The sequence below is a fragment of the Silurus aristotelis genome (genome assembly GCF_946808225.1).
Source record: "Silurus aristotelis genome assembly, chromosome: 18".
Lineage (NCBI taxonomy): Eukaryota > Metazoa > Chordata > Actinopteri > Siluriformes > Siluridae > Silurus > Silurus aristotelis.
The window spans coordinates 1,776,833-1,794,332 of NC_139591.1; the positions used below are offsets into that span (position 1 = coordinate 1,776,833).

The 17,500-nt window shown below is 37.7% G+C and overlaps 1 protein-coding gene across 1 annotated transcript in view; it reads left to right on the forward strand.

Moving 5' to 3' along the window:
• cntfr (ciliary neurotrophic factor receptor) overlaps positions 1-3,546 on the forward strand; it is a 164,873-nt gene extending 161,327 nt beyond the window's left edge. The window contains exon 9 of the mRNA XM_083567995.1: positions 2,253-3,546. Within this exon, the coding sequence (XP_083424121.1) occupies position 2,253 (1 nt within the window). The 3' untranslated portion in view covers positions 2,254-3,546. The remainder of the gene's footprint in view (positions 1-2,252) is intronic.
• Positions 3,547-17,500: the final 13,954 nt, after the last annotated feature.

The following is a 17,500-nucleotide window of genomic DNA, read 5'->3' on the forward strand; positions in this document are numbered from 1 at the left end:
CTCTCTCCACCACTGTCTTGTCATTGTTCAGTGAAGATGTACCCGACTTAATCCACCTCTTAATACCACCACCATCACATCACAATTATAGAAACCATTGTGCTGCGGCCAGGGTTCGATCCCCGGTCAGGGAACCAACCCCAGCCATTAGGGTTGCACAAGCCAGTGCACTCATAGTGCCGGTCCCATGGGGAGGGTTGCGTTAGGAAGGGCATCCAGCGTAAAAACATGTGCCTGATCAAACATGCGGATCATGAATACGGATGAACCACTGTTGCGCCCCCTAATGGGAGAAGCCAAAAGAAAGTTATTGATACTGTACAAAAACGCAATATAACAAGGTGTGGCATTACAGAGAGGAAATGAGGCAATTATATTTATATATATATATATATATATATATATATATATATACATATATACACACACACACACACACACACACACACACACACAATAATAAGACTAGATTAGTTTGCTCTTTTCTACCCTTTTGAAAAATGTTGCAAAATCCAATCCTATCATGAGTTTCCTCTTTTCTTGATTCTGTTTTTCTTGTTCTTCAGTTTACGATCTACGCTTTGCATCCTTTACCTTTGACAGAAACACAATACTTTCAGGGACATTTTTTTGTAGTATGGATACTGTCAGATTCGGTTCGATACTTGATTGCTCAAAACTACAGCCATTTCACTTTGATCCAAACAAATGGGTTTTAGTCAATACTTACTTATTATGCAGAGACAGGGTTTGGATGCAACTACAGCGTTTTATAGAATGAATAAATCAAAGCCAAAATCAAAGACAGTAGACAGTCAAAGTGTCGGGTGATTAGCAGACAGATTTAACTTACCAAGGTGAGGCTATATAAGTAAAATAAGCAATGTCAATACTGAGCAAGTGTGTACACAAAACAAAGGCTTTGTAACATATTTAGTGGAATGATAGCAGAGGTATTTCATGCAGAAGTCCAGATTAGTTGTGATTGGAAGTCTAGGGATCTGTAACAGTGTGAGTTTGGAGTTTGTTTAAGGTAGCTAGACAGCTAGACGACAAACTATTCAGACAAGGTTTCTCCAAGACTCAGCTTTGGAAAACCATCATACCAAATAAAATCCTGCTGTAGAAAATAATTCCATCTAGCAATATTAAAATCTGTAATTGAGGCAGGATTGCTCTTCAACATGTTCCTGGAAGTTTTTTTTTGCTGAGGAGATCACATGAACGCATGTTAAATAATTCACTGAATCATAAATGAAACTCTTTAGAGCAGCTGCAGTTATTTTGGGTGTCACCTGCACTTTACGCAAACTCCTGGGATGAAATGTGGGAGTAGGAGAAGCTCAGGATTCTGCTATACGGATGTATTATGTATAATACGTATATATTATATATATTAGATACACAATGTCTGGTCAAATTGTGCAATTAAAGCGTGAATAATGTAGCATAAGACGCATTTCGATAGTTAGTCAGCGCACTGATCAGAGAGTGTCTGCTCTTTTTTAATGGCTGTTTCAATCGAGAAATCCTTCCAGTGCACCTGATTCTATACCCCCAAAAAAAGGAGGAGGTCTGGGGTGCAGTCAGCATTCACATTCATCCCAAAGGTGTTTAGTAGGTTTGAGACCAGAGCTCTATAGCAGGCAACTTAAGATCTTCCACTCTAAACCATGTAAAGGCGGTTCTTCATAAAGCTCACTTTGTGCACAGGGGCTTTGCCGTGCTGGAACAGGTTCGGGGTTTTTTTAGTTCAAGTGAACGCAAAATTGTATTATAGCGCATCCAGTTTGAAACACATATACAGTATACAAATAAATAGTTTAAAAATCATATATTGTGATTTCTGGATTTTTCTTTTAGATTATGTCTCTCACAGTGGACATGCACCTACGATGACAATTTCAGACCCCTCCATGATTTCTAAGTGGGAGAACTTGCAAAATAGCAGCGTGTTCAAATACTTATTTTCCTCACTGTATATTATAGGTGAAACTCCAAGCTACAACTTGTTAATATATATATATATATATATATATATATATATATATATATATATATATATATATATATATATATATATATATATATATATATATATAAAACAAATAATATTAGTAATAATCATTAATTGGATAAAAGAGAAGGGTTTATGTTGCTCATCTTATATATACATGTTGATTTTAACTTTCTCTCTCTTTCTCTTTCTCTCTCTCTCTCTCTCTCTCTCTCTCTCTCTCTCTCTCTTACAGATGCTTATAATTCATTCCTGTGGAAAGTCTTCTAGTTCTATTTTGCACATCTCAATGGATATCGTGCATTGATAATTTAATTCAAGTTTTTTTTTTCTCTCACAAAAAAAATAGTATGATTAATAAATGATGACATTGAGAAGGAAGAGGAGGATATCTGATAGCTGAAATGCATCATGGGGGCAGCGAGGTGGCTGAAGGTGGAGTAAGCACAGACACGGGACTCTAAACCCCAGGGAAGCTAAACATATGGGGGCACGAGAGTCAACAGGCTTCTGTCTCACAGCAGCACAACCACGGCAAAAGATAAAAACAAAACCAACGAAGCATCTGTCCTTCTTTCCCCTTTGACTTTCTTTGGAAACAAATCAGAGCCTTTTTTTCAATGCTTTGCACACACACACACTGGAGACGGTGGTCCGAGCTCAATTTTTTGTGTGTCATGAAATTCAGCAGCATACAGCTAACTGGTCATGCCAAAGACGTGGAGATTTCACTTATCTATGATCCTTAGCTTCCCCAAGCCTGTGTCTGTGCGAGGGACTGGAAGCTGCAGCGCAAAATCTCCATCCAGCAAACCAGAGCTTCATAGACTGAGGACTAACAAACTTAGAATGAAGGTCATCATATTTTATTAGTTTTTTTTTTCTCTTTACAGCATTTAGTTTTCTTTCTTTTTTTTATTTTTCCTCGTCTTGGCCCTTGATTACGAGAGGCTGAACGACAGACGCTCACGCAAACATTTTACAGAAAACACTTACTTACTCCATGGTGGTGTATTGGACAGAAATTTTTTAAAGATGAAACAGACATGAATTGTATCTGACCAATCAGTTCTTAGTTCTATATAGAACCATTTTTATCATCAAATCCGTTTCTTTCTTCGTTTTTTTTTTTCTATTTGTTTTTCTTTTTAATAAATCAGACTTTTATTGCTGATGTCCAAATTTTCTGTTGCATTATCCAAGGAATATTGTTGTGATTTTTTTGCTTTTGTTTGTATTTTTTTTTTTTATTATTACGAAACATTCATATAGCATCTTAGTTTATTTTTTTCTCATTGACATATGCTTAATTCTCCACGATCATATTTTGTAAACTACGATATGTATCTTTAACATGGAAAAAAAAAAAAAACTTTATTATTTAATAATGTATGTATTAGCCTTAGATTCTTGTAACCTGTATCTGGGTTCTTTTTATAGATGTATATATTAAAAAAAAAAAAAAAAAAAAAAAAAAAAAAAAAAAACACGAGGTTGTTCATTAAATGTGACCATTTCACAATGAGTTGGAACAATCAGTCATTTGTTAAATACGTGCCATTTCATTACCAGATATTAACCTGTGGATGAACCCAGCAGATATCCAGCAATGTTAGAATTTAATCAGTGCACTGTAAAGCTGTATATGAAACTCACACCTCATAAGCATTCATATGTTAAAAAATAACTACAGTACTGAACGCTCAGTTCTGATGCTCAAAAGATATTGATGTTATTTAACAGCTAGAACAATGCTGCTATTATAAAAAAATAATAGACCTCTTCTAACCAATCAGAATTGAGCGTTTATGTGTTACTATATAAATACAGCGCTATTAAATGCTCAATTCTGATTGGTTAAAAAAAAGTTGATTGATTTTTTTTCACAGATGGAAATATTGCCAGTGCTGATATTATAAACAATGAATCAAAATCTTCTAACCAATCAGAATTGAGCATTTATGTATTGCTATACAAATACGGCGCTATTAAATGTTCAATTCTGATTGGTTAATTGATTTTCTTTGACAGCTGGAAATATTGCCAGTGCTGCTATTATAAACAATGAATCATCATCTTCTAACCAATCAGAATTAAGCGTTTGTGTTACTATACAAATACGGCGTTATTAAATGCCCAATTCTGGTTAAAAACTGTTTTCGAAAGTGCTGCTATTACAGCAAACAAATCAACATATAACCAATCAGAATTGAGCGTTCACATATTACTATATAATTACAAGACTAGTGAAATTGACAATTACGCAAACGGCTATCAGAGCTGCTTATTACAGAACTAACCAAAATGTGATCAATATGTTTTTTCCCAAATCCCAAGGTAAGTTCTATTACTGAAAATTATATATTCGACTGAGCGAATATAAGCCTCGCCTTGTTGCAGAAAACTAACGTGACGTTAATGGCTTGATTTTCATCATCGCAGTGTCATATAATTTTTATTTTGGATTGTTGTTGGGAGGATTTGTTCCTTGTTTAAATCTTCTCAGATTGAAGCTGCAAAACATTGAATTAAGCCGTCTCATACTTGTGGCACGTATATGAGTTCTTTTGCATGGTAAGAATTAGCATCCTGTTAGCTCCTCCATGTGTCACTATCTTTTTAAGAAACGTCCGCCTTGTCGAAGCATCATTCCACCTTTCTATCCGTTCCACCAACACTCTGTTGACTCAGCCTTCACTTTTCAGGTTTCTAGACTGAAAGACGTGAGCGCTTATTAGCTGGCAGAGGAGGAGAGGAAAATCTTGCTGGAAAATCAATGGCCCATAACGTTAGGCTGGAGGCCTGCAGGCTCTGGTCAGGCATTAAGATGACAGATCTGGTCTAGCCGAGAAGCACAGGAGGCTTTGTTAGTTCCGTGGATCGAGGGTGGAGGTTTGTGATGGATTGCCTATGGACAAGGCGAGCTTTTAAAACGTGTCAGCACATTTGCGCTGGAGTCCTGCTTTTAAAAAATGTACCCAGTACCCAAAAGGCTTTAAACATGCACTCCTGGCACCCGCTGTGTCGAGAGAAATGGTGGAGATTTGTGGAAGGACACATGAAAATGCATTGCAATGGAGTTTAATAGAAGCAGCTTGTGCTTATTGCCGTTATTGTGGCTTTAAGATTCTCTCATTCTCCAAAACAATTGCATCATATAAACATTACCCATTACTTCACTGCGTTTACAGCACATGAAGCTGCCCAAGGTTTAAAGGGTTTTTAATCAACATATTACATATAAGACATCTTGTAGCCATAGAGATATCAAATATGAAATATATATAAATATATTTTAAAACAAAATGAGATTTATTTTTTGTTGTTGTTTTACTTTCCATGGATAAATACGCAATTAAGACTCAGCGGTTTTCTCAAGAGAAAGCTTTTCCAATGCTCCTGAATAGGTCGTGCCCCAATTTACAATCAGAATCAGGAATAGCTTTATTACCAAGTATGTTTACACGCACAAGGAATTTGACTTGGCGTCAGGAGCTTCCAGTGCAGGAGAAAGTACAGACAAAATATAACAGAGTAATAAACCAGACAATTAAATACTGCACTAAATACAGAGTAAAGATATTGTTTAAATGAATGTACAGATGTTATTTACAAGTGTGCAGTTTACAAATGGACCATTTGGATTCTATGTATAAATTTGTTATGATGGACAATGTGTAGTTATGAATATTTTAATTGTTCATGCTGAGTATAGTGCTAATTCAAAACCAGTTCATTTCCATTTTAAGTCAAAACCTTTTATTTTATTGAAGAAATGATACTTCAGAAAGAAGAAATAACCTCTCTGGCCACTTTATAACGATACAAAGCATAAGCAAAGCATAAGTGATCTATGATATAAGAATGTCAAGCTACAATTAACACTAACGACTGTTTTGTTTGCCATGTGCACTTTAGTTAGCATGTGTTTCAGACTGATTTTCTTTTCATTTTAAGGTCTTCAGAACATATCCAGGGTCTTCAATTAAGGTTTACATTAAACATCAGAACTGTGATTTTAGTGATGTCTGTAGATGGCAAACTGATTTTCAGACAGTCGGAAGAGTTTATACAGAATGGTGCGAAAAACAAAAAACATTCAGTGGCTCATAAGGCTCCAACATTCCAACGTTTGTTTAGTAAAAACTCTAAAGGAGACCTGAACAATCTGTGAACACTATCTATCTATGTTCCTATTAAAGTGGCCAGTGGGTATAATATTTTGATTCAGAAATGAATAAATGTGTATTAATGTCACTGTTTACATTTTACAGTCAAATTTTAACAATATGGTTTCATCTATAGTGTAAATGTCCACTATATCATGATACTATTGTTATAAATGTGCTTTAGTTGTCTTACATTTTATTCCACAATTAATCATTGATGTTATAGCAAATATTGTTAAAATGCCTAAATTTAATGTGTTAAAACTTTAGCGTTTAACTAGAAGGACAATCTGTCATGAAACACATGCTAACTAGAGAACACTTAGCAAAAAAAGTCAGAGAGTCAAAAAGTCAGTGATCAAATTGAAATTTTGAGATCTTTTTTGGAAATAAACAGAATGTTTTAGGAAAAAATGTGAATATCTTTGAAAAATAATAATAATAAAAAAAATCAAGATTCAAGATTCTGTCTAATATTGATATATTTAGGTTTTCTTCTTGGTGCAAACAATCAAATTTTTGGTTGACACTATGAAGTGCATTAAAAATATAGTAATATTAAATAAAACCGGACATTATTCCCTGTTGTGTCTGCAGGAAGTTACAGCTCTACCTCTGCCATGTTAATCTGTATTATATGTGAGTCATATCCACGTAGCAGCAGCGGTGCTGAGAGAAACAGGTTAGCGAGGAGAAATCGATCTACATAGAAAATATTGGACACAAATTATTGGTCACTTTCTAAATAATAAAAATAAAGCACATCTATTAATAACTATTTATAAATAACTGCATTTTTAACGATGCAAACATGTTAACATCAATGCATCGTGATGCAAATTCCAACACTTCTTTAAATCGATGCATCACATTGTTAACTTTTATGCCGATGCACCGCTGCGAACCAGTGAATCTTACAATCCCTAATCTGTACAACATGTCCTTAAGTGTTCCTCATCCTCCACTTCATGAACTGAACCTACCTCACACAGACCATCTCCGTAAATTCGGTCTTCTCGATCCTCAAATCTCAGTTCCTGCTGTTTTCGATTTACACACGCTCTCCCAAAGCAGCTCAGCCTGCGATTTTATCTGATCAGCGTTTTGACATTCTTCATCATTCATTAGGTTTAAAACCCTCGACTGTGGATTTCAGAAAAAAAAATAAAAATCAATAGCTCGTTGCGCAGGCTGTCAGCTCCCGGAGCTGCCTAATGACAGGTTCGACCTTTCAGAGTGCCTAACTACAAGACTGACATCTAATCACTTCAGGACACAATCCTTATACCCTTTTCAGTATTTCGCAAAAGGTGAGTCGTCCCTCAAGGAGACTCCGAGATAATCTCCGAGTTCAACTTTAACATTTATATTCACAGCTGAATGATGATGATGATGATGTAGAAAACTTAGATCACAGTAAATGGAATAAATGACCCCCGCAACTAATTGAAGCTGGCGCCGACCATGCTTATATGCAGTTCCAGGGATTTGATAAAACCATAGTAATTATCATTACGGACCTCAGGGTTATCAGTCAGACAAATCCACATTAATATATAATGCATTACGCTGTCGTCTAAAACGCCTGAATTTTTTGTATTATTTGTGTCCAATTTTAGTCTCAGATTTCCACCTAAATTACCGTATTTCTTTCGGACTATAAGCCGCTACTTTTTCCCCACGCTTGAACCCCTTAAACAACGAAGCGGCTAATTTATGGATTTTTCCGGGGTTTTCCCCACAAAATTCAAGCCAAAAAACTGAACCCCATAACATTAGACCAATGAAATTGCCGAACGGGTTCAGGTGAACCAATGAAACTCTTTGTATTAAATCAGATGTGCTCCCACTGAATCGGGCCGCACCACATCATAAATATGGATGATGTTCCTCTGAGGTTTGACCTGCCGCTCACTTGGACTGTCTACAGGAAATGTGAATCATTCATCACACTGAAAACAACCGGGCATGAAAACACACTTCACCTGTGTTCTGAGCTGCACGGCATCGGGAGAAAAGCTTCACCGATGGTGATTTTTAAACGCACGACGATGCCAAAAGATAAACTCCCGAGAGAAATAGTTGTGAAAGGAAGGAGGAAGACAGTGAACAATGACTTTCTTGGTAGGCTACTGTTTAGATACAAGTTGTGTAACAGACACTGTCTTTCATTAAAGCCTGTGTAAAGTTCATTAGTTTTAGTGTAGGAACCTGCGGCTTATAGACAGGTGCGGCGTATTTATGTTCAAAATTAAAATCTTTGTCAAATTCAGTGCGTGCAGCTTATATCTGGGTGCGTTTAATAGTCCGGAAATTACGGTAATAGGCAGCCCAAATTGACCCAAATCTCTCTTCAGGTTCTCTTCATTCCACCTTCCAAAAACATGTCACTGAGAGGTTTTGGCTACATGACTACGGACTATTTGTGTTCATATGGTGCTCTGTGATTGAGTGCCATCTGGTCCTTAGAGTAGTTCCGCCTCATGCCTTCTCCTATGCTCCAATCCAAACCAGAGAAAAGTGTGATTTCCAAAGACATGCAGGATTTCTTGCCACTTCCTACTTCCAGTTTTAGCAAAGTCAGAAAGCTATAATCCACTCCAGCGTCGGTACAAGCCAGCCAAGCTAAATACAGAGGAATAAAAAAAGACTTGTCACAGATCCATTCAGAATGCATAAATGCATGAAGGCATGAGATGAAAGATGGATCTCTGAATCCTGGCCTCTGACAACCTTTTATTTGGGGAAGATGAGAGGCCAACAGGTGCTCGCTCTGAAGTGCTGCAGACAATTCAGCGAAGCACCACTCAGACACAAGGCCAGCATCCACACTTATTTTCTTTTCCGTTCTCCTCTTTTTTTCTGCCAGCGGAATTATTTTTTTTCGTCTTTCTTTCTTTTTTGGTTCAGACATTGCCCCTAAGCTTTTAACTCGTGAATACAGAATACAAGAGGAAATTGGGTTTTGTAATTGGAGTGAAACCTTTGCTAAGTTTCTGCCGACATGAGAATATTGAAAGTGATAAAAATGAAAGTGTTAAAAATAAATGAATAATAAACGTCCGTGTGTATTAAAGCGGATTTATATGATAATGTGTTACGTAATGACTGCAGTGCTTCACTTCATTAATGTAGCTCTTTAAAGCCCGGCTTGGACTCAGAGCTCAGATTCAGCTGCATTTATGTCCAGTATATAGTATATCGATTTCTTGAGAAATGACACTCCTTTAGTGAAGTAAGAAAAGTCTGATAGTGTTGCAGTGAACAGAGCATTCAATAGTTAATCCTGTGGGAACAACAGCGTTTCGGGGAGGTGGGAAAAAATTTTTGTGAAAATTAGAAGAAATATAAAGAATGATAAAGCTTTAAGTATCAAATACAGCACGATTATCAAGTTCGGACTTTTTCACACACTGGGACCAATTAAACGTTTCATCTTGAAATATATGGATTTTTTTTAAGGATTTTGTCAGAGTTTATAGACGTGATATAAAGTTTTTCGAAATAAAATTGAGACGTTTTTCATACACACTTTTATTAATAGATTTACTAATTCAGCTGCGAGGAAACAAACTGTACAGAACGAATATACAGATTAGTAAATCAGTGTCTGATCAATCTGATCAGATGAAGACTTTTTTTAAACCCAATTTGGTCACCTGAACATTCTCTTCCGTATATAAATTCTCATCTGACCTTCTACTGACCAAAGAGAAAGAAGGGTATCATGTTGTTGTTTTTTTAAAAGATAGAAAGTCACACGTTTTCGTACTGCTGCATCACAGGGCAGTGTAACACACGGAGAGAAAAGAGCTAGCTATCCTCTTCCAGCAGTGGACGCTAACGAAGTGAATGTAATTATTGTGCTTGAGTAGCTTTTTTGCACATCTGTACTTTACTGAAGTATTTCCATTCGAGGAGACTCTTAACTTGACTTTGAAACGTAGTGACGTTAAAAATTTTACTTTTTACTCTGCATTTTGTGAAAGTATAAAAACTTAATTGGCTCTGTTTTAAACTTGTTTTTGATCGCCACTTACGCTATATTTCCAAAAGTATTGGGACACCTGCCCTTTCCTGCTATGTGTGGTTCTTTTCCAAACTGTTACCATAAAACTGGAAGCATTTAATCGTACAGAACGTCTTTGGATGATAACATTTTGCATTCACTTGAACTTGGAAACCCAAACCTGCTCCAGCATGGTGATTCCCCTGTGCACAAAGTGAGATCCTTAAAGATCTGGTTTTACATGCTTTGGAGAGGAAGATCTTCCTGCTATAGAGCTTTGATCTCATCCCTACTGAACACCTTTGAGATGAATGTGAACGCTGACTGCATACCAGGTCTCCTCACCTACATCAGTACCTGCCTTTCGTAACACCCTCGTGGCTGATGAACACAAATATCCAAAATCTAGTGGAACATCTTCCCAGAAAAGTGGAGGGAATTATAAGAGTGAATTGGGACTAAATGTGGAATGTGATGCTCAGAAATCACATACTGTACTTATGAACAGGTGTCAATCACCAACATACAGTTTAGCATCAGTTCAACAGCAAGCAGAACATTTAGAGAGGAATAAATGATGAAGAAACTCCAGACTCGGACTCGACACAACACACACGTGACCTCATTTCTTTTTTGAAGTTGAAAAGATGGTTTTGTGCTCATGATCATTGTAATGGAAATCAATCAGTGTTTGAGTCATTAATATCATTCTATTAATAGATCAGTGTGCTGAGAGTCACATTCGAGTCTTTACACATTAAGTCGATTAAGCAAAGAGTCTTGTGATAAAAAATTATAATAGGAACATTATAGATATAATAAATCATAGTACTTTGGATACTTAAGTACATTTGAAGGCAAAAACTTTTGTACTTTTACTCAAGTGAAGTTTAAAGGGACACTTTTACTGGAGTCACATTTTACCGAGTGGATTTACTCAAATGCATTGTTTGTGTACTTCATCCACCACTATACACATCCACATAACTAAACTTAAAACTGGATTGCTCATGCAGCTTGGATTGGCAGGAGAAGGGAACAGACACAGTATGACGTTCTTACCTCCCAGGAAGAACAGCCAATTTTGCTTCCTTGACCCACAGTCACACGTTTTGACACGCCTTGTGTAGCATTGGGGTATAAAAGGTTAATGCGATGCTTTAGAACATGCTCTATGTAGGACTCGTTTTATATCAGCTTGACATCAGAACTAGTGTTGGAACAAGTCTGTATAAAGTTTTATGTTGTATTTCCAGTATGTCAGTTGCCATATGAGCTTTATGTTGTCCACGTGTTAATAATAAGTTGTATATAAAATAAGGGAGTTTTTTGACACGTGGCCTTGCTATATTATGATAAAAAAAAAAAGTTTGCAGTCTTGTCGTAGACCTGTAACGTTTCCTGAATTGGGAAATCTAAACACTGCTTGATGGTCTCTGTTTCTTATTAGATCTTTACATTGGCAGATGGCATGGGATCTGTGTGAGGATTTCAGGCTGCTGGAGGAATAAAAGTGCCATGAGAGGTTCATTATGAGTGAATTGTGGAGCAAAGGGTTGAGAGGAGGATCGTATAAGAAAAGAGAGGAGCAGAGCATCGATGTAGGCTTGGGAGAGCTAAAAACAAATCCCAGCTCATCCTATTCCAGCTTCACCAGCTGTTTGGAGAAGAAGCGGCAGCAGAAGAAGAAGAAGAAGGAGTTGATGAATTGGAACGTTTCCCATCTGGGCTGAAGCCAGGCTCTTTTCATGCTCCCGAGTCCGGGGAGGAGAGGAAGGTCGAGTCGAGGAGGTGCTAATTCAATTCAGCCCTAGTGAGCCTTGTCCCTTTTCTCTCGTGTTGTAGGTCAGACACCAAGCAGAAGGTGTGTGAAGGGTTGGAGGAGCTGTGGGAGAGAGATAGTGGAAGGTGAAAAGGGCCAAGCTTTCTCTCTTTCATGGAGCGCGGCATTACTAAAACAGATTTATAGCGCAATTCCCCTCATCCACTCTTTCCCCTCATCTCTGTGGGCCTACTTTGGTGTTCCTAGCTTGCTCTTGGCTGTGATGTCTGTATCCAGAGTCCAGGGTCCAGATATGGAGCTTGTGGGGAGTCGGTGAAGCCTGACACCCTGCCGTTAGAGCAGATTTCTGGGATATCTCATGACACGAGCCTCCTGCTTCAAAGTGCCGCGGTGCTAGCCTGACTGACACTTTTATGACTTAGCAAAAAATAAATAAATAAAAGCTGCCGTCAGCAGCAGGATGTAGCACTCGTCTGGAAAGAGCTCCTAATCCGCAGAGAGGATTGCGGCCAAGACGCAAATCCCAGCAGCCACATTTCAACCCTGAAGCTTTCGTGTTGGCATACACACACCAGACGAATGCATTTATTGTTTTCTTTTTTTTTATATATATATATATAGACTCAGGAAATGACACGGTTCGTGCTTCTCTTTCAGTCGAGGCTCAGAAGTCCAGCGCCAATCAATTCCGGAAGAGTCGTTTACTCAATCGCTCGCTTACCTTTTATAAGACAGAGCTTTAATAAGTAGTAAACATGCCATGCGAGGCAGCACGACTGATCGAGTGTGATTACTTACTCATTATCCAGCTCTAAATAACATCTGATTGAAGCCGTGTAATTTATTGACAGTCATTTTATCCCTCTCTTTTTTTTGTTTTTTCACACCACAGACCATATAATTATCTCCTGTTTATCATGCATATGTGTGTATGTGTGTGAGAGAGAGTGTTTACATGAGCTTGCACATCTGTAACATGAAACCTTTTGTAGACGATTCGATGCGATAGAGGAAAAACACAGAGGCACGTGCAGCGATGTAATTGGACTGCGATGAGTTTTATAGAGATTTTTTTTCTCCCTTATACTTCTTTATAAAAAAATTTATCTACGACATCATGAAGAACTGCGTGCTGGAGCTTCCTAAGGACACCAGGTGAGTACATCGGCCATGAATTCTCTCTGTATTGATGTTACAGCTCGTTATGGTTACATCTGTAAATCTCAGTAGACCCTACACACACGACCGTGTCCTATCAGAGGGGATGACATTAAACTCGACTGTCGCTGTAATACTGTCTTCTGTGTCCAAACATTTCTGAGTTAGAGCCTAATTTAAAAAAATAATAAATAAATAAATAAACTTCTTGGAGTTTGTGAGTACAGGCTGCCATCTGCTGGTGGGTTTATTTTTGAGATGATCAACAGTGTGTGTGTGTGTGTGTGTGTGTGTGTGTGTGTGTGTGTGTGTGTGTGTGTGTGTGTGTGTGTGTGTGTGTGTGAGTGAATGGACTTTTTATCAATTTACAGTTATATTTAATATTGTGGAATTTCCCTACAAGGCCACCATCCACTTTTATACCTGTAAAATAAACGAATTTCTATTATATATATTAATCCTAGAGGCATTTTATGAGCATAAGACAGACCATTAAAATATGCTAATAAAACTTATATGGTTGAAGTAATTTTCTGATAAGGTCACAGTAATAAATGTTTAATAACGACCTATAAACATGCACTACCTATGATGAAGTAGCACAAATCATTAGGACGCAAGCGTCAAAAATTAAAAGCGACAAAATTTATTTGCTGTACTTTTATATATGATAAAATATAATTATAATATATTGCGGTGCATATATTTACATATTTAACTGCACTTGTCAATTTACACAATCGCTACTGTACTGTAAATTGACATTAAAGTTCTATCTATCTATCTATCTATCTATCTATCTATCTATCTATCTATCTATCTGTCTGTCTGTCTGTCTGTCTGTCTGTCTGTCTGTCTGTCTGTCTGTCTGTCTGTCTGTCTGTCTATCTATCTATCTATCTATCTGTCTATCTGTCTGTCTGTCTGTCTGTCTGTTTGTCTGTCTGTCTGTCTGTCTGTCTGTCTGTCTGTCTGTCTGTCTGTCTGTCTGTCTGTCTGTCTATCAGAGGTGGAAGTAACTAATTACAACACTTACATTCATGTTTTTGTTGTTGTTGCGAAAACGCATAACTCACATGAACTCAAGTCATGGAGTCTAGTGTTGTTTGTTGTTGTTGTTGTTGTTGTTGTTGTTGTTGTTGTTGTTATTGCACTTTGTAAAGAGCTTTCTTCAACTACAGACTAGATTTATATCTTTTGGGACTACACTAGAGTTCTTTTTTTACACTTGTAGAAGTTGGCATTTTTCGAGGTAGACCTCGAGGTAGACCTGTCAGGAACATGTTGCAATAGTTGAGTTTTGAAATGACAGACTGATCCAGACTGTCTGAGGTTGTGAAGGAGAAATCCACGTGTGTGTGTCTGTGTGTGTGTGTGTGTGTGTGTGTGTGTGTGTGTGTGTGTGTGTGTGTGTGTGTGTGTGTGTGTGTGTGTGTGTGTGTGTCAGATTGGCATTGTTAAAAGTAAAGGATCGCTGATTTTCCAAGGTCAGACCAAGATTCAGATGAACAACAGATCACTTTTGCTAGATACACATTTCAGCTGCCGTCCACGATAAAACATTTTTCCGTACCTGCTGAAATCTGAGCGGAAACATGAAGGAATAAAGGAAGGAAGGAGTGGATGAGCTGGATAGCAGTTGATTTAAAACCCATGTGAGGATATGACCTCATCAGGAGACCATAGTGTTGATCATATATTTACTTCCACTTTTGCTTTCCACTAGATTTTAGAGGGTGGCTGTTTGGATTTGTTTATTCAGCCACAGGAGTGTTTGTAAGTTCAGATGCTGATGTTTTGGTGAGGATGTTTGGAGTGCTGTCTGAGTTTTGTGGTATTGTCATGCTGGAACAGGTTCGAGCCTCTGATGGTCAGATGCCAAACTGACATTTATAGCTGCAGGGTTAAAAACATTTGACATTATGCTGGTGTATTAATTACAACAAGAGAGAGGATTTTATGGCCAGCGATTTAATGGTACTAAAAAAAATAAATGCTGCATGAGGATATACTGGGAGATTAGATTACTACACCCATATAGCTTGAAGATTTATATGATTCAGTTCAATATTTAGAACTTCTTTTTCAACAGTCATTGCTTCCAGATGTTGTGATGGACATGCGTTCATGAGTAATCACGATGTGTTTGAGAGACTTGGATTTAAGCAGGTGCAATACCATATTGATCCAGAAGATGTCAGTGTAGACTCATATTTAGTTCTTCAACTCAGAGTCCTTAAATTGAGCAAACACGTAGCATTCATACTAAACATTGAGTAACAGGTAGGTGAGAGGAAGAGAGTGAACCCAGTCCTTTAGGCTTCTGAATGCCACCCATCACCACCCATCTACCAGTTTACATTTACATTTGTGGCATTTAGCAGATCCCTTTATGTAGAATGACTTACAATTATCTCATTTATACAACTGAGCAGTTGAGGGTTCAGGACGTTGCTCAAGGGCGCAGCAGTACAGTTTGGTGGTGCAGGGATTTGAACTCATGAACTTCTGATCAGAAGTCCACACCTAAACCACCGAGCTACAACCTTTATCTTTGTCTACTATCCGTATCCTTCCTACACACAACCACACCCACAATGCAAATACCAGCAATGACTATAAACTTCCTCTGCACACTTCATACACAATAAATAAATGTCCATAACTAAATATATACATAAATAATTGATGTCGTAGGCTGCTTGAGGATGCACAGAGTGAAAATTTCATCGCATGGCGTAACAGGACCGTTTCCTGCACATTACACAATAACCACTTGATTCTTGAGTTGTTAAAAATCACTGTTTGTAATCACGAGTCTATTGTCAGGATCTGTTTCTCTCCAGGATTAATCGAGGAACATAACTCCTTGTAAACAAATCTTAAACTCTTCAGTGTTCCCGTGAATTCCTTTGCAAGGAAGGGCTATACTTAACTCTGACATCCGAATCAGCTCGGAGCTTCATTCCTCTGAAGTGGGAGACTGTGATGTGGTCCTGATGCAATAAACTTTGCTTTTTCAGTTTCATTCTGCTTTCATTTGAATTATGCTGAAAACCTAATTAACTATGATTCCATATTTGTTTTTTATTTCATTATAAAAATAACTATAACATTTCAAAACAGTCCATCTATGCTAAGGCTCTTAATCGATTCGCCGAATAAAAGAGTCGACTCGGCAATCCGACTCATTTGTGAAGACACTTCATCTTCTAGGAACTTCTGCAGTACTTCTTAAAATATTTCAAGACATTCCACCAGGCAGAGACATTCTGCTGCTTGATGTCCTGTAAGGTTTTTTTGGAACTTTGGTTTTTGGAAAAGCCACACTGGCATCCTCAGATGAATAAGTAGACATATTTGCGGAGATCTTGATGTGGCATTTTGGGTTTGCTTGTTTGGATTAAAGGCTAAAGAAGATCCAGTTCTGTGGAAATCATTAAGAGGATACTTGACAAGGTATAAAATAACAAATATTCATCAGGTTTTTATTTATATTAGCCAACTCTTTCATTAAATTAAATGTAATACATTTACATTTTACATTTACATTTGCGGCATTCAGCAGACGTTGGTGTCACGAGCGACGTACAAAAGTTCTTTGAGTCTCCATCAATAAATAAATCTACACTGATACACTGGATTACACACTTAATATAAATATAACTCTTGATTTCTACAAAGCAAACTTGGAAAGTGCTAATTTAAGTGTTTCAGGAAGACGAAGGTCTTCAACCGTCGCTTGAAGATCCGCTGTACGGACATCTAGGGGAAGTTCATTCCACTACCTCGGTGCCAGAACAGAGAAGAGCCTTGAAGTGTACTTACCTCTCGTTCTGAGAGAAGCTGGTACCAGTGGAGCAGTGCTGGAGGATCTCAGATAGCGTGTTGCAGTACGAGGTGTGATGAGGTCTCTGAGGTATGATGGTGCTGGTCCATTTTTGGCCTTGTAGGCATCATCAGTGTTTTGAATCTGATACGTGCAGCTACTGGAAGCCAGTGAAAGAGCAGCAGTGGGGTGGTGTGGGAGAACATGGGCAGATTGAACACAAGTTAAAAGAGTAAAGAAGAGTAAAGTCAGAAGAGTTAAGGGCATTAATAAAAAGCCACAGCGGTGGTAACTTGGTGCTGCTGGGATTTAAACTCACGACCTAACGATCAGAAGTTCAACACCTTAACCACAGAGCTACCACCTCCAACATTACTACTCATACTCATTCCTATCCATACTTCAAATACTCACACTAATACACATACTACTACTCATACTACTCATACTACTACTACTACTACTAATCATACTCATACTACTACTACTACTACTACTACTAATCATACTCATACTTATACTACTACTACTACTA